General features: G+C 38.5%; 2 protein-coding genes across 2 annotated transcripts; one reads left to right on the top strand and one right to left on the bottom strand.

Annotated features, from left to right (window-relative positions):
• Positions 1–3,762: 3,762 nt before the first annotated feature.
• LOC135709267 (gastrula zinc finger protein XlCGF8.2DB-like) lies at positions 3,763–14,079 on the top strand. The gene is made up of 3 exons (XM_065231576.1): positions 3,763–3,914; positions 13,212–13,873; positions 13,943–14,079. Exons 1-3 carry the CDS (start codon positions 3,786–3,788, stop codon positions 14,073–14,075), a joined length of 924 nt encoding a protein of 307 aa, XP_065087648.1. The 5' UTR covers positions 3,763–3,785; the 3' UTR covers positions 14,076–14,079.
• Positions 14,080–15,094: 1,015 nt separating this feature from the next.
• LOC135708816 (zinc finger protein 236-like) lies at positions 15,095–16,525 on the bottom strand. Its single transcript, XM_065230968.1, has one exon. The coding sequence runs from the start codon at positions 16,302–16,304 to the stop codon at positions 15,129–15,131; it is 1,176 nt and encodes a 391-aa protein (XP_065087040.1). The 5' UTR covers positions 16,305–16,525; the 3' UTR covers positions 15,095–15,128.
• Between the last annotated feature and the right edge of the window lie 50 nt (positions 16,526–16,575).

Below are 16,575 nucleotides of genomic sequence, written 5' to 3'. Positions count from 1 at the left end.
AAATCGACATTATTTTTGAATCTTTTATGTTCGTGGACACTAATTAATTACCCTGGACTTTTGAAGGGAAAATGTGATAAAAACTAATTGTACCGTATGTAAAATATAACGACTTGTCTACTTTAAGTTTCCGAGTCAACTGACCCTCCCGTATATTCAGTGCATTCTTTTATGCTGCCAGTTAGGCGTAAACAAAACATCGCACGGTCACTTGACAGTTTGGTGCTGTGTTAAATGCGCCGGTATGCCACAATTCTTCCCCTTTTAAACAGGTTAACAATTCAAAATTTGACCTTCGTCAACCACAATCCATTTTAAATATTCATATTGATAATCATAACAGAAGTCTTCCAGTTTCTTCTCCTTCTTATTTCTCTTCGACCTTCTGTGTTCCTCTGTCACTGGCACCTCCTGATGTTTCCTTTTTCTTCCCCCACTCGGGGCCTTCAACTCCTCACTACCGATGTCGTCTGCTCTACTGTCACTGACCTCCACCCTCGTGGTACTGTCCGGCTCGCAGTTTGTAACTGTCATAGGCGTGTTTTCACTGTGACTATAATATTCGGGTACTCCCAGAAGACCTCTCGGTAAGGTCTAATTTGTGAACGATGCGCCATCGCGCCTACGCTTCCAATTTGTACCGACCGAAAACAAAATGTCCTTGCCGACCTTCTCAAACACGCGCCGGATACCCTGGCACCGGAGTAGATTCGCAAAGTATGTTGTGCTTTACTACGTTGAGTTTTATCGATCACTGGAACCCTCCGTTCAGTTACCCCTCGTGATATGGTCACTCCGGATTGATTTATCTGCCACTATCCAGTTGGAATTTACCTGCCGAACGGTTATTTTACCTCCGCTGAAACCCGGAAGACTTTTACCTCGACTGACTAGTTTAGTCCCTCCTGGGAACGAAAATATCTCTCCGCTTGAAGAACACTTCACCCGCCGCGTATACAACAGTATACACCCGCTGCTGCTGATACCCTTTTCTTCCTCTTCTTTTTCTTTTCTTTTTATTGCACGGATAGTACTGTGCGTTTCACTTGCACTAAATCGCACGCGAAAGAGAAAAATGTGAAGGGAATCGTTTCCTACTCGTCGCCACTTTTATGTTCGTGGACACTTATTAATTACCCTGGGCTTTTGAGGGCAAAATGTGATAAAAACTAAACGTACCGTATGTAAAATATAACGACTTATCTATGTGCTAGATAGAGTTGATGTGGAATAATAATAATGAAATAAATAAAAACTTGAGAGGTGAGTCAAGTAATGAAACACTCAATTTGAGTTAAACTAAATTAAAGTGGAGCGTGGCAGAAGTGATAATAGAGAGATGCGAACAAAATCTCATACTTAGTGAGAGGAAATTCTGACACAGAACGGAGGTATGGTGAGGGGTGTGTTAAACAAATCAAATGAACAATATCATTAGTTAAACGGCAGATGAATTTCAATTAAATTTTAAACAAGACGTAAACAGCAGAACTTCAAGTTAAGTTGCTTTCATTTAAAAAGTCTTGACTGCATAATGAAAGCACAATATGATATCAGACTTATGTCGCAACATTTGAAATCAAAATGAATTTTCATTATGATAGGAACTGCACACTTTAATATCGATTTGCTTTCATTTTGCTAACCGAAATTGCTCGGGTACCAGCCCCTGATCCTCAAAAAGTTTTGCCAAGATTTGAGAGGAGGAAATATTACCGGAGGAGTGGATGGAAGGTGTCGTATGCCCAATCTACAAAAAGGGCGACAAGTTGGATTGCTGCAACTACCTCGCGATCACACTGCTGAGCGCCGCCGAGGTACTCTCCCAAATCTATGCGGCCGCCAGTCACCATTTGCAAGAGAGTTCGTGGGGCAATACCAGGCGGGATTCATGGGTGCCCGCGCTAACACGGACCAAATTTTCGCGATTCACACCCTCCCACCCCGAGTTTAGATTGACAGTGACGAAATCGAAGTGGCCTTTGAGCTCGTGTATTTGGGCTGATACCAGCAGAGAAATTCAAAGACGCATTATGGCAGGGAATCGTGTCTACTTTGGATTCCGGAGGACGCTCTGGTCGAATAAAATTCGCCGCCCCCCGAAGTTGACTGTCTACAAGACGCTGATTAGACCGGTGGTCCTCTACGGCCACAAGACCTGGACTATGCTCGTGGAGACCAACGCGCCCTTGGTGTTTTCGAACGGAAGGTGTTGCGGTGGAGTGCAGATGGATGACGGAACGTGGAGGAGGCGAATGAACCACGAATTACACTAGCTGCTGGGAGAACCATCCATCGTCTACATTGCAAAAATTGGGTGACTACGGTGGGCTGTGCACGTCGTAAGAATGCCGCATGACGACCCAGTGAAAATGGTTCTAGAAAGCACCCCAACAGGAACAAGAAGAAGAGGCGCGCAGCGGGCAAGGTGGATCGACCAAGTAGAAGGTGACCTGCGGACCCTTCGCAGACTACGAGGCTGGCGAACTGTGGCCATCGAGTAGAGTGGAGACGACTTCTTCGGACAGCAGAGGACAACAAGGTCTTAGCCTGATTGGTAAGGTAAGTAATCCGAGAACCAATCTCTTGCTCTCTGTTTCAATTAAATGGGTGATACACTTTTTGGCAGTTCGTTTGACTAGGTAAGACACACATTGGCCGGTTCATATTAGGAAGCAGCCAATATACCAATAACAGAACGAAAAACATAAACAAAACGAAGAAATACGACAACAAGACGAAGAACAGAGCTATATCAGCTCGAATGACAGGTGGTATAGTGTCTGGCACCGTTGGACAGCAACAACTAGGCAACAGAGGCGGTGGACCTCGAGGTGGACAGTTCCACCATAGAGGTAACTCTAAGACCACTGGGTCACGAAGAAAATCATTATTATTTTTGGCTCACTCAGTACCAGAACAACGGTCCCAAGCAGTCCCGAGCTATTTCACTCACCCCTGCATGTTCTGCATAAATCCACACACCCCTGATGTTATCTGTCAAACTTTCATAGCGAATCAAAACAAACATAGTGTAGTAATAGAATTTCAACTAGAATAGGGTACGTTAATCGTTTGCTTGGGACCAATTGGCTACTAAAGTGGTGAGCCAGTTTAAAATCGTTAGTTTCGTATTGATTGTTGGTTCCACGCCAAATGACGAATCGATCTGATGCGACCTTCTCCGATTTGCATGAAACTGTGCATAATTATAACAAATCCTAAGTATAAAACGCCTTCCTATTGACGTCATGACATCTGAGATAAAGTGTTAAAAAAATAAATGCTTTTCAGAAAAATAAACTCAGTATATTAAAGTTATTTTGGGTAAAAAATTCAACAAAATGTTTAAACACTTGAATATAACCAAAAATAAAATTTCTTCATTAATTTGAATATATTTTCATTAAAAAGTTTATGAAAAATGCTCTCTTCTGTGAAATTTTCAAGATGTACTTCTAAAAATTAACAACAACATGAACAGCAATTTTTGGCAGTAGCAACATTTGCGTAGTGCTTTTACTACAATATTCGAATGCCGTCTGTAATTTAACACATATGTTATAAAGTGATATAACAATACCAACAAACCTATATCTACCTATAATCTACGACCTTGTTGCAGTAAATATTTTCTTTAATGTGTCAAACTTGGCCGACCAAAATTTCTGAAGGGTGTGATCATATCAAATAACAAAAACAGAACCTATTTAATTGTTTCCTAATCTGAGTGGTTGAAGTGTATATTCAGTTATTATTGTTTGTTGTTCTAGACATAAACTATAATGCAAACGCAATACAAAAGTATTTGCTGCAGACTGTGTCTTGACAGCCTGGAGTATACGTTGGATGCTGTGATTTTGAATGAAAATGAAAAATACTCGAAGTTGATAAGTGATGTTTTGTCAATCGAGGTAAATAAAAGCCGTTTTAGAGATATGTGAGGCTAAAGGACGACGTACAATAGATACGTTGTGTTTGCGTTTACGTGGGTTTGACAGTTAACCCATGCCCAATTTACGTCAACGCAACGCAAACGTATGCAATGTGGGTGCCGGGTGGCCCTTAAGTAACAAATTTTATGAAGTCACGAATGACCCAAGAGCAACTATAATATAACTATAATATTAAAAAACCACAAACATCTTATTTTTATTATACATAACAATTATACAATCCATATTATTTAAAACACAGAGTTCTACATACTTCGGAATATATACATAAAGCATGTGTAAGTAAAAATTTGATTGTATTTTTTTTAGTGAAGAATAAATACTCCAATTAGGCCGTTTCAAAACAATAATATAGGGCAATTTGCCAATTGTTGCACACTTCACATTTTTTACTGTGCAGCATTTATGCTATGACCATAAAGTTCACCAAGCATGGAGACATGCTAATCAGTGATCAATTGTTGAATTATTAAACATCTGCTTTTGATATTCAGTATAGGAAATATTGCGATAAAACATGTTCTAAGTATTTTTGAAATTGAGCATATGATTTCTGCTAATAATCCTCAGTTGTAAAATAAGCTATTGCTAGCCCACAACGCAATTAAATTAATTAATCATTGCAGGAACATTTTTTCCTTGATTTGTTTTCCGTCGATGTTGTTTTCCGTGATGAGCACAAAATGCTACCGAAGTCAGGGAGGCAGCTCCTTCACCTGGACTCTACCTATCGACCCATCAACTCATGAACCGGAGACCAACGGCTTTACTTCCCTTGCGAAGGAAGGCGTGATCAGAGATGTTATGCCTCAAACATCCCGGCGGCACCGACTGGGATTGAACCCAGGCCTGCTGGGGTGAGAGGCAATCACGCTCACCGCTACACCACCGGCGCTCCTAATTTGCAGGAAAATGTTGGTTAATATTTTATCTGTCGCTGAATTGCATCTATCAGTCATGCGAAATTTACAGAAAAAGTAATTATGTTCAATAATTGGATCACATTTGGACTATTGGTCCTAGATTATTGTTTATGGAGATAACGCCTAAAGGTATGCAACGTTTTATATAAAACAGCTGCTGCAATATTTTACTTCTATTGTTGACTGGTTCAATACAATCAATAAAATAACTTATATCGTAAGTGCACTATACCGAATAGTTACGTTTAACTATCTAGAAGAATCGTTGAATGATTCTTCTTTCTGAAAGCATTCATTTTAAGATGCATTTAACTGTATTTTGTGGGTGTGCAATAATAGAATTTCAATGCAAATGATACGTGCAACAATTGGGCTCTGAGGTGCATTATAAAAAAAAAACTTATTACAAGGAAAGCATTTATGAATATAAATTGCCTAATAGCTCTGGAAATGCTTCACTAATCGCATTGAAAGGTTTTTTGAGGAATTTCTGCTTCAAACATGTTTTCAAAATCGTAAATACGCGAAGCAAAATTTATTTAGTTTTATTTTCAAGCCAAAAATACGCATTCGATAATTAATCACTTAATTCGAGCAAGTAAAAAGAATGTTTACTACCACTCGAACTTCGAAACATAACAATATTTTTAGATTTTTTCAGAACAATTTGTTTGTTTTATACAAAATAGTAATTAGTTGGTTAAGTTCTGTGGAACCGCTGGTAGAAAGAAACACCAAAATTGCTTGACAAAGTGGTCCATTATTATACATATTTTATGTTTCAGAATCTTGACTTTGTTAGAAACCAGGGTTCCTTCCACTCACTTTCTATAAAAAAAAACGTTTTTCAGAATTATTAAGTCATAAGATGTTATAATGATAATTACTACTTGTAAGTTACAAGAAGAGGTCGTGAAGTATTTGTTTGACACAACAAATCTGTCAATATTGCTTTCAGTGCGCCACAATCAGCAATTTTACGATTCGTGGACGCTCACTCTGAGTGAACGCTCACGAATCATAAGATCGCTGATTGTGACGCTCTGAAAGTTAAATTGACAAGTTTTATGAGTCAAACACATACTTTACACCATTTTCTAGCTACGTACAAGTACAACATATAATTATATTATACAACGATCTCATAATTCTGAAAAACAATTTTTTATAGCAAGTGAGTGGAAGCAACCCTGCTAGAAACTAAATAGTTTACAGCACTGTTTTGGAATTAAATCGAGACTTGGTTTAATTGTTTCGGTGGATACGCCATCAGTGTTTCTACTCTAAAATCGATAAAGGATTGAAGTGTTTCTAGTGGACATTTTACAAAAGTAACAGGTGATCAGAACGCAATTTTCTATATTTTATTCCAAATTCTAAGATTCTAACAAGCTCATAGAACTGCCAAAAGTGAAGATAAATTGTCATGATCTATAAGTCTGATCAGAAGCGTTTCATAAATTGCTTTAATGTGGCGACTGTGGTTGGGTGCTGTCAAAAAATTTCTTACGCCCCCGAGCCATTTTTTAAATGGAAAAGTGACTAAAGTAAAATAAAAATTTGTATCGTGCTTATAAACTTGGTTTTATGAGGGTTCTGTGTATTATGATTTAGACTTATAGCATTCTTTAAAACCTCGATAAAACTTCCAATGTTACTTGCGATGGGACGCTATGGTCTGGAGAAATGAGCGAGAACGGAAGTCTGTTCGCAAAATTTTCGTGTGATCGATGTGATCGGCCTACGCATTGCACGGATATAGCGGCGAGAGGAGAGGCTCGGACGGCGATTCAACACATGCCGGCTAAAAGATCCTGCTGTGAAAAGATCGTTCGTTTCAGAACTTGAGACTCGAGCAGCGAATGTTCCAAAAGGTGGCAGCGTAGAAGAACAGTGAACGGTCATCAAGAATTTCTTTATCGGGACAATGAGAACAATCTGGGTGAGCTACGTACTCAACGAAAAGAGTGGATCACTGATGAAATCTGGCGGAAGATTGAGGGGCATAGAGAAGCAAAAGCCGTGATAAAGCATGCTAGAACCAGAGGAGCCAATAACGAAGCCTTTCAACGGTATTCGGCTCTAGAGAAGGAAGTCAAACGCTCTTGCAGATGGGACAAGCGATCGTGGGGGGACTCCCTGGCTGACGAAGGGGGGAAACTCGCTACAATTGACAATATCCGCTTCTTCTACGATATCTCATGACACCTGAGTGGAGTAAGGATGAATCCGAAGATGCCAGTGAAAGACACGATTGGATACTTACCGACCCCATCTGAAACGTTGGTTTGAGCACTTTGAACAACTTCTTCAGGTTTGACGCCCAACCAGCCATCAACATCTTAGCATGATCCACCAAGGTGCAGTGTGAACTCCGAGGCACCATCACTGCAAGAGATCTAAGCAGTTATGAAGCATGAAATCCAACAAGGTTCTCTGGGTCGGTTCGCAGAGATGCTCAAAGCTGACCACATCCCGAGCAGGAACGAATATCTCGATACTTTAAATTGATATGGATGAGCCTGACACCATTCTAAAACCAAATTAAGCACATGCAATACCAAAACAGTACTGCACAGGTATTCTTTTGGTATCCAAATATTAATTTTTGTTATTTATAAAGTATTTTGCATGCATTTTTTTGGTATTATTATTTGGTATTTTACCTCTTATGTCACGCTGATCAACACCAAATTTTGGTATCAGATCAGAATTAGGTATTCATTAGTTATTTTCTCCTGCTTGGATTGCTATCTGCATCTGGGACACCTTGGCTTTTCCGGCCTACTAGATGATGCAAGGCGTTTTTCCCTAATAAAAAATACCATACCCGACCGATAATCCAAATGATTGAACTATTTCACAAATTGTTTGGATGATACCCTGAACACGTTCTTAAACAAAATAATCAATTTTATTAGGGTAGTAAAAGTCTCTAAGAAGGGGATCTGACTGTGTGCGACAATTGGCGAGGCTGTGCATTGTTCCCAAAGTTTTGTGCAAAGTTATTCTGAATCGGATACAGGAGAAGATCGACGCGACCCTTCGGTGGCGGTGGCAGGCAGGATTTCGTGCCGGAAGACTTTGTGTGAACCATATTGTCACGCTCCACATCGCCCTGGAGCAGGTCAACGAATTCCAAGAGTCCCTCTATTTGGTATTCATTGACTACGAAAAAGCTTTCAACTAACTGAATCATAACAATCTGTAAGACACCGTGAGACGCAAAGGAGTCCCGGATAGCGTCAGACGGTGGGACCAAGAGCGACATAGGTTAGGGCTGTTTTTACAAGTATATGAAGTGTATAATGGCCTAACAATTGGATCTCGAATGCTGAGCTCCATAGTCGATGTCATCAAAAGCCGATATCATATATTCGAGAACGTAAGTGGAGGCAGGTCAACCACAAACTACGGTGAGGTGGCAATGAAATCTGCAAGCAAGGGCTCGATTAGGACATGGCAGGACATCGCAGCAGAGGTAGACCCAGATGGTCATGGACATAAAGGATGTCGACAGCTATCTGACCTGGACCCAGGTCAAGGCAAGAGCGTAACTCTACATAGATTGTGACACAACATCGCTACGCACTTTGCACCCTTGGAGTTCTGACTAATACAATTATTAGAAAACTTGAAATAATCGCATGGTGCATTTTCAACAATCGTCAGCTTTTCACATGCACTAGAGATAATCATCAATTCATTTTTACGCCACGTTTTGATTCTTGAACATAGGCCAGAAAATAGCAATTTTTTTCTTAAGTTATTTGTTTGAAATTATCTTCCTCAATATGTAGTTTCTAATGACATAACGTTATTAATTAATATTGCTTGCACTGTTTTACGATGTTGATAATACTTTTTTTTTTTAATTTTAGATTTTTTTTTTTTTTTTTTTATTTTTTTTTTTTAACTCTTTATTTGTTCCAAATTCAAAATAAATTACATTTCATTTTAACCTAGGTGCTCCAGTTACTGCAGTAACGTACCAGCCTTAATTGTTATGATATATATCTAAGTGTTTTTACATTGTTCATGTCTTGGCAATTCAGTATTTTAAACAGGTTTTTTAACCTGCATGTCAGTATAACAATTGATATCTTAAAACTAAAAACTAAAACTAAATTTTGTTTGTAAATTAATTGAGGATTGCAACGATTTTTGCCTGAAATTATTAATTATTTTGTTGGACATTTGTGCTAAAGTCTCAACATTCGAAATTCTATGTACTTCGGTAGTACTGTACCAGGGAGGCAACTTCAAAATCATTTTCAGAATTTTGTTCTGAATCCTTTGAAGTGCTTTTTTCCTGGTAGTGCAGCAACTAGACCATATTGGCACAGCGTAAAGCATGGCCGGTCTAAAAACTTGTTTAAATATTAGAAGTTTATTCGTCAGGCAAAGTTTGGATTTCCTGTTTATAAGAGGATACAAACATTTAATATATTTGTTACATTTAGCTTGAATGCCCTCAATGTGATCTTTAAAAGTTAATTTTTGGTCAAGTATTAATCCAAGATATTTCACTTGGTTTGACCAGGAAATTGGAACTCCGTTCATAGTGACTATGTGACTACTACTAGGTTTCAAAAACGAAGCTCTAGGCTTATGTGGAAATATTATAAGTTGAGTTTTGGAAGCGTTGGGAGAAATCTTCCATTTTTGTAAATAAGAAGAGAAAATATCTAAACTTTTCTGCAGTCTGCTGCAAATAACACGAAGACTTCTTCCTTTAGCGGAAATGCCTGTGTCATCAGCGAACAAAGATTTGTGGCAACCCTGAGGCAAATCAGGGAGGTCCGAAGTGAAAATGTTATACAATATAGGCCCAAGAATGCTACCCTGAGGAACTCCTGCTCTAACAGGTAGTCGATTAGATTTGGAATTTTGATAATTTACCTGCAGAGTTCTGTCAGTTAAATAATTTTGAACTAATTTAATAATATAAAGTGGAAAATTAAACTTTTTCAATTTAGCAATCAAACCTTCATGCCAAACACTGTCGAATGCTTTTTCTATGTCTAGAAGAGCAACTCCAGTTGAGTGGCCTTCAGATTTGTTTGAACGAATTAAATTGGTAACTCTCAAGAGTTGATGAGTAGTTGAATGCCCATGGCGAAATCCAAACTGCTCATCTGCAAAAATTGAGTTCGTATTGATGTGAAGCATCATTCTATTCAAAATTATTTTTTCAAAAAGTTTACTTATTGAAGAAAGCAAACTTATTGGACGGTAGCTAGAAGCTTCAGCTGGATTTTTATCCGGCTTCAAAATTGGAACAACTTTTGCATTTTTCCATTTATCAGGAAAGTATGCCAAATGGAAACATCTGTTAAATAATTTTACCAAGAAAGACAAGGTACTCTCTGGGAGTTTTTTGATAAGGATATAGAAAATTCCATCATCACCTGGAGCTTTCATATTTTGAAAATTTTTAGTTATAGACCTTACTTCGTCCAAATCAGTCCCCCAGGAATCATCAAAAATATTTTCCCGAGAGAAAATATTCAGAAAATCCCGAGCAACCTGATTCTCAATAGGACTAGTAAGACCCAAACTGAAATTATGGGAACTCTCGAATTGCTTAGCAAGTTTCTGAGCTTTTTCCAAATTTGTGATCAAAATTTTACCACCTTCTTTAAGCGCTGGAATAGGCTTTTGAGGTTTTTTCAAAATTTTTGTGAGTTTCCAAAAGGGTTTGGAACTCGGGTCTAATTTAGAAATATTATTTTCAAAAGTTTTGTTCCTCAGGGCAGAGAATCGCTTTTTAATTTGTTTTTGCAAATCCCGCCAGATAACTTTCATGGCAGGATCGCGTGTTCTTTGATATTGTCTCCTACGGACATTTTTAAGACGGATCAAGAGCTGAAGATCATCGTCTATTATAATTGAATCGAATTTAACCTCGCATTTTGGTACTGAGGCAGCTCTTGCTTCAACTATAGAAGTAGTCAGAGATTCAAGAGCGTAATTAATTTCATCTTTGGTTTGCAAATGAATGTTTGGATCGAAGTTATATTCCATAAATGTTCGATACTGCTCCCAATCAGCTCTATGGTAATTGAAAGTAGAGCTGTTGGGATTACAAATTATTTCTTGGGATATTTCAAAAGTTACTGGAAGGTGATCAGAACCGAAGTCAGCATGGGTAACCAATTGGCTACAAAGTTGACATGAATCAGTTAAGACCAAATCAATAGTGGAGGGATTTCTTGCAGAAGAAAAGCATGTTGGGCTGTTTGGATATTGAATAGTGTAATAACCTGCAGAACAATCATCAAACAGAATATTACCATTGGAATTGCTTTGAGCATTATTCCATGAGCGGTGTTTTGCATTAAAATCACCAATAATGAAGAATTTAGACCTATGACGGGTAAGTTTCTGGAGGTCACCCTTGAGAAAATTCTTTTGCTGGCCTACGCATTGGAATGGCAAATAGGCAGCTATAAACGTAAGTTGTCCAAATTTTGTTTCAACAGAAACTCCCAAAGTTTCAAAAACTTTGGTTTCAAAAGAAGAAAGAATTTTATGTTTGATTTGTCTATGAATAATGATGGCAACGCCACCACAGGGTCCATCAAGACGATCATTTCTATAAATCAAGTAATTTGCGTCCTTCTTAACCTTATGGGCAGGTTTAAGGAACGTTTCAGTTATAACGGCAATATGCACGTTATGAACTCGTAAAAAGTTAAATAGCTCGTCTTCATTATCTTTAAGAGATCGAGCATTCCAATTTACAATATTTAATGCTTTAAAATCCATTACTGAATTTTAAAGTCATGACAATATTATTTGCAAATTTTACTCCAGTTTGAATAGCATCAAACATGGAGTTAGATTTAAGCATATCAGAAATCATGTCAATTAATGAATTCTGTAAAAATTCCATTTTGGGGGCAGTAATGCTTCCTAAGTCAAAATTGTCAAAATTTCCGTTAGAACGTTGGTTAGTATTTTGATTTCTACCCGCTGCAATAGCAGCATAGGTAGCTCCATTAACTCGCTGAACATTGTTAGCAGCGAGGGGAGTAGGTACAGATGAAACATTTGAAGCAGGGGAGATATTTGTACCTACGGGTACGAATGTAGAATTTGTTCCTCGCTGACCGTTGTTAACAGCAGAGGAATTTGTACCTGGTCGGAAACGTGGAGCGTTTCCTACCTGACGGTTAGAACGAGATTGTAGGATCGCTTTGCGAGTCTTACATTCCCAAAAATTGGATTTGTGGTTTTCACCACAATTTGAACATTTAAATTTCTTAGGATCTTCCTTCACAGGACAGTCGTCCTTTGCGTGAGAGGAATCACCACAATTCATGCATTTAGCTGGCATGTAGCAATTTTTAGTTCCGTGACCCCATCCCTGGCACTTACGGCACTGGGTGAGGTTTTGGAAATTTCCTCCAGTCTTCCTGAAGTGTTCCCACTTCACTCGGACATGGAGCATAAGGCTAGCTTTTTCTAAGGCCTTAAGGTTGTTTAGTTCACTAGACTTGAAGTGAACTAAATAAAAATCATTAGAAATCCCGTTGCGCGAATCGCCAGGACGGGATTTCATTTTCATTTTGATTACTTGGAGTGGCACAACTCCAAGTAATTTTGCCAGTTCATCTTTGATCTGATCCAGGGATTCACCACTGGGCAGTCCTTTCATGACAACCTTGAACACACGTTCAGTTTTGGTGTCGTAAGTAAAAAATTTGTGCTTCTTCTCAGTAAGATACTTGAGAAGACATTTAAATCCGTCCAAGGTTTCAGCCAATACACGGCATTCACCCCGACGTCCAATTTGTAGTGAAAACTTAACTTTCACGAAATTCAAAAGTTCCATGCGAAGAGCATGGAAATCGGTAGTGGTTATCACAATAGGGGGAATCTTTTCCTTCTTGGCATTAAGCCGGGAAAGTTTACTAGAATTTTTCTTGGATGATGGATCATTCTCATCATCCGTGAGCAAATCAAATTGATTACTCAAATTAATTTCATCAGAAGGGGGGTCAAGAGTTTGCCCCTTTCTTTTGCGTTTAGGCGCCATGGCGGCAGTAAATTTTTATCCAAATCGACTTCCAAGCAGATTACTATAAGAATCTGAAGGATCGAAGAGGAATTTTCCAAATCGATATCCAAGAAGGATTACCTCGGGTAGGGTCCAAACAAGGATCGAAGAGGAATAAGAGTTGAACAAGGTAGAAAATTTTTACAGGTTGAGCACTGAAAAGTGCTGTTTAAATTTGTTGTAGCTTTAGGTAGTAGTAACACTTCCTTCAGCAAAAAGCAAATAGATCCGCACGGCAAGAGAGCACGATGCGGACTGTAATTTTAGATTTTGAATGATTCACTTCAAGACTACTTCATGTGCTTTATATGTAAAATATTCTTGGACAGTTTCGACCAATTTAAACAGAAATGTCTGAAAAACGATGTAGTCTTCCGAGAGCAACATCAATTCTGTTTTGCTGAAGATGATAGTAATGTCAATACAGAAGTTGACCCATCCGAGGAACTACGTAAGATTAAATTGGAGATTGAAGGCCAAGAAATTGAACCGGAAAATATGGACGCGATGTGCAATGATCTCCTCGAAGACAAGTCGAAAACTCAAAAAATCTCCTGTACAGAGTGTGGGAAAATGATCAGTAAGAATAACATAATGGTTCACATGGCAATACATAAACAAGCCAAAGCTCGCTTTCCGTGCATTCACTGTGATAAAGATTTTACCGATTTGAACAATCTAAGGAAACATGTTAACACGCATACTAGAGAGTTGATCTATCCATGTGATATATGTGGAAAGATTTTCGATAGAACAGATACCCTCGGTAAGCACAGGAAAATTATGCATTCTGATGAGCGGAATCAAATATGCTCGATATGTGGCAAGGGGTATGCTTTGAAGCAAAGCTTGACCCAACACTTAAAATCAGCTCATTCCAATGTTAAGACAAAGGAGTGCCAGGAATGTGGAATGATGTTCAAGTTTAGGTAGGTTTTTTTTTAACAAATGAGAAAATAAAGATTTATTTAGTTTTAGGTTTATTTTTCCCATTGCAGCAATGAGTTGAAAATGCATATAATAAAACATACTAAGGAACGTCCACATCCGTGCCCAATGTGTCCAAAGCAATTCACAAGAGCTTACTACCTCAAGGTGCACATTAGAAGTATTCATTCTTGCGAGAGCTGAAGGTTGATTACACAATGATGGCTGAAATAAAAAATTGGTGTACAAATAGAAATTATGTTGTTATTTTGAAAGAAATGATGTGTTTGTAAATTTCGGATTATTAAAATAAATTATTTCTTATACAGTGTACTTTATTAGCAGGGAGACAATAGGATTTTTCGGTTGGAGATGAAATATCAATAAAGTAAGGAAGAACATTCCATTTTCAGCTGCTTCGACTGCATTAAACAATACTAGTGGCCCGTTTTGAATTAATAAATAAATACCTCCATATCATTTTTCACGCATCCCATATTTGTGTTTTTCATATTGTGACTGCTGTGCGCTTTATGGGTGGTAAAAGCGTTGTTCAAATCTTATGCTATCAGAAGGGGGTATTACACTAATCAGTTGGTAACAAATAAAACTGAGTTTCTTAACGCATTTGTAAACAGTTTCACTTAAAGTTGAATTTAATAAATCAAATAACACATACCTCTTCTATGTAGAAAAAAACGTATACAACAGTAACACAGACCAGATTAAGTAAAACTGTAAAGGTTTCGTTCGGTTTTGTTCTTAAAACTATTTATGCATCAGTATCGCCTATCTCCGTATATGTTTTGCAACGCACTGGCAAGACTGAAATTGCAATGAAATCAAATTATATGCCGCTGATGGAAGATAATGTTTGCTGGTGGACAACATTTTTACGTATTCCTAAACATTGTTTGTTTGATTTGTTTGTAGCTTTCGTTATAAGTGGTTTGTGTTATGTTACAAGTAGGTAATATCATGTTGCATCAATTTCAAATATCAAATCTCACGTATGAAGAATTTTACCATCTTCCTCCTTTTCATCCAGGTTGATAATCTCATCGAATTTACTAGAAGCTAATATTTACGTCGTCAAATGTAATGATAGTTTAGTGACTAAATTTCGTGATGAAATTCTGTGTATTTTATTCTGTAATAAATCATTAAACGATAAATTGAATCAAATATACAATGAACTTCATAAACTTCAGTAAGCAACTTACCTTATTCTAACAGTGTCTCCTGTATGAGCACAACCTATTTCTCCCGTCCATGAACTCGCCGATTGTGCCGATAGAAGCTTTGAACGAATCGAAACGAAACATTGCACCGCTCGCAGATAAACGGCTTCTCTCCCGTGTGCTTGGTCATGTGAGTTTTGAGCAGACAGGGCCACTCAAATGTTTCGTCACAGTACGGACAACCGATCGATTTTTTCAAGCCTTTCGGAAAATTCGAGTCGTCAATAAGACGGTGATTTAGTTCCATGTGACTTTGCAGTTCGTCGGTTGTGGTAAAAAACTCTTCACATTCTACACAGTAGTTGTTGAAGTCGTTCAGAACTGGAGTACTGGATGAGCTATTTGGGGAGGCAACTCCGTCGGATGCTGATTCTGGATGGTGCTTTCGGGTATGGTGTTCTAGCTTGCCAATTCGATTGAACCGTTTTCCACATATTTTGCAGTCTAACCGGGTAGTTTTGTGCGTTTGTTCGTGAACGTATAAATTCAATGCAGATTTCAGCTCTTTCGCGCAAATTCCGCATTTGAATACTCCGTTTTCGACCTCTCCACCTGTGACATTTTTCAACAATGGCAATTCATCATAATTGATCCAATCTCGTTCTTCATCTTTTTCCGCGTCTTCACTAGAAGGCGTAGGATGTGTTGGATGTTCAGGCTCTGCAGGATCGTCCAAAAAACTGATGTGAAATACTTGGCCATTTTTGACCACCACTTCCTCTGCTGGAGCAGCATCACTCACTTGAGCTCGTACAATGACTGAATCCAGATTTATTGGTACTGGCACTGATGGTACACCTACCGGATACTGTTGTTGAGGTGGTTGTGGTTGAAAGTTGAAATGATGAGTAGGTGGTATTAAAGGAGGCGGTAGTTGCGGCTGTGGTATAGATGGTGGTGGTATGACTTGAAGCGGTGCCAAAGGGGGTGGAAATCTGGTATATCCTCGATGTATCGGACCCATCATAGGATTGGGGAGACAAGGCCCTGAAATCATTGGTCCCATGGACATTGGTATCCCGGCCGGTGGCGGAACAAAGTTGTAAATACCGTTATCGAATGGCGGGCCCATCATAGGCGGAGGAGGAGGATGAGGATGAGGATGTGGTGGCAGAGGATAGTTGGTTGGCCCTCCGTCAAATTCATTCCAATAGCTGAACAATGAATCTTCTGAATATAGATTTGATTGCATCTAGAGCAGAGTAGCACACTAAAACACTATTGTACGAAGTTATCTACCGAACAATCAATTGCACTATTGTTTAGAGCGACTCAATTGGCGTCAATCACGTTACAAACAATCTTATAAGCCACTGGAAAACAGGTAGAAAAAATCTATTTCATCTTCTGCCTGGTGCAAAAGGTTGCGAGTGAAATATATTGACATTTTTTCTTCACATTTTGCCTTCTACACAAAACATCATTGAACCGTGTGGCCAGTTGATGGTTGCTTTACGGAATGA

The sequence above is a fragment of the Ochlerotatus camptorhynchus genome, unplaced genomic scaffold (genome assembly GCF_037179485.1).
Source record: "Ochlerotatus camptorhynchus isolate MF236.1 unplaced genomic scaffold, CSIRO-AGI_Acam_v1.1 ptg000033l, whole genome shotgun sequence".
Classification (NCBI taxonomy): domain Eukaryota; kingdom Metazoa; phylum Arthropoda; class Insecta; order Diptera; family Culicidae; genus Ochlerotatus; species Ochlerotatus camptorhynchus.
The sequence above is the reverse complement of the archived record's forward strand: the minus strand, read 5'-3'. Positions and strand labels throughout refer to the sequence as shown.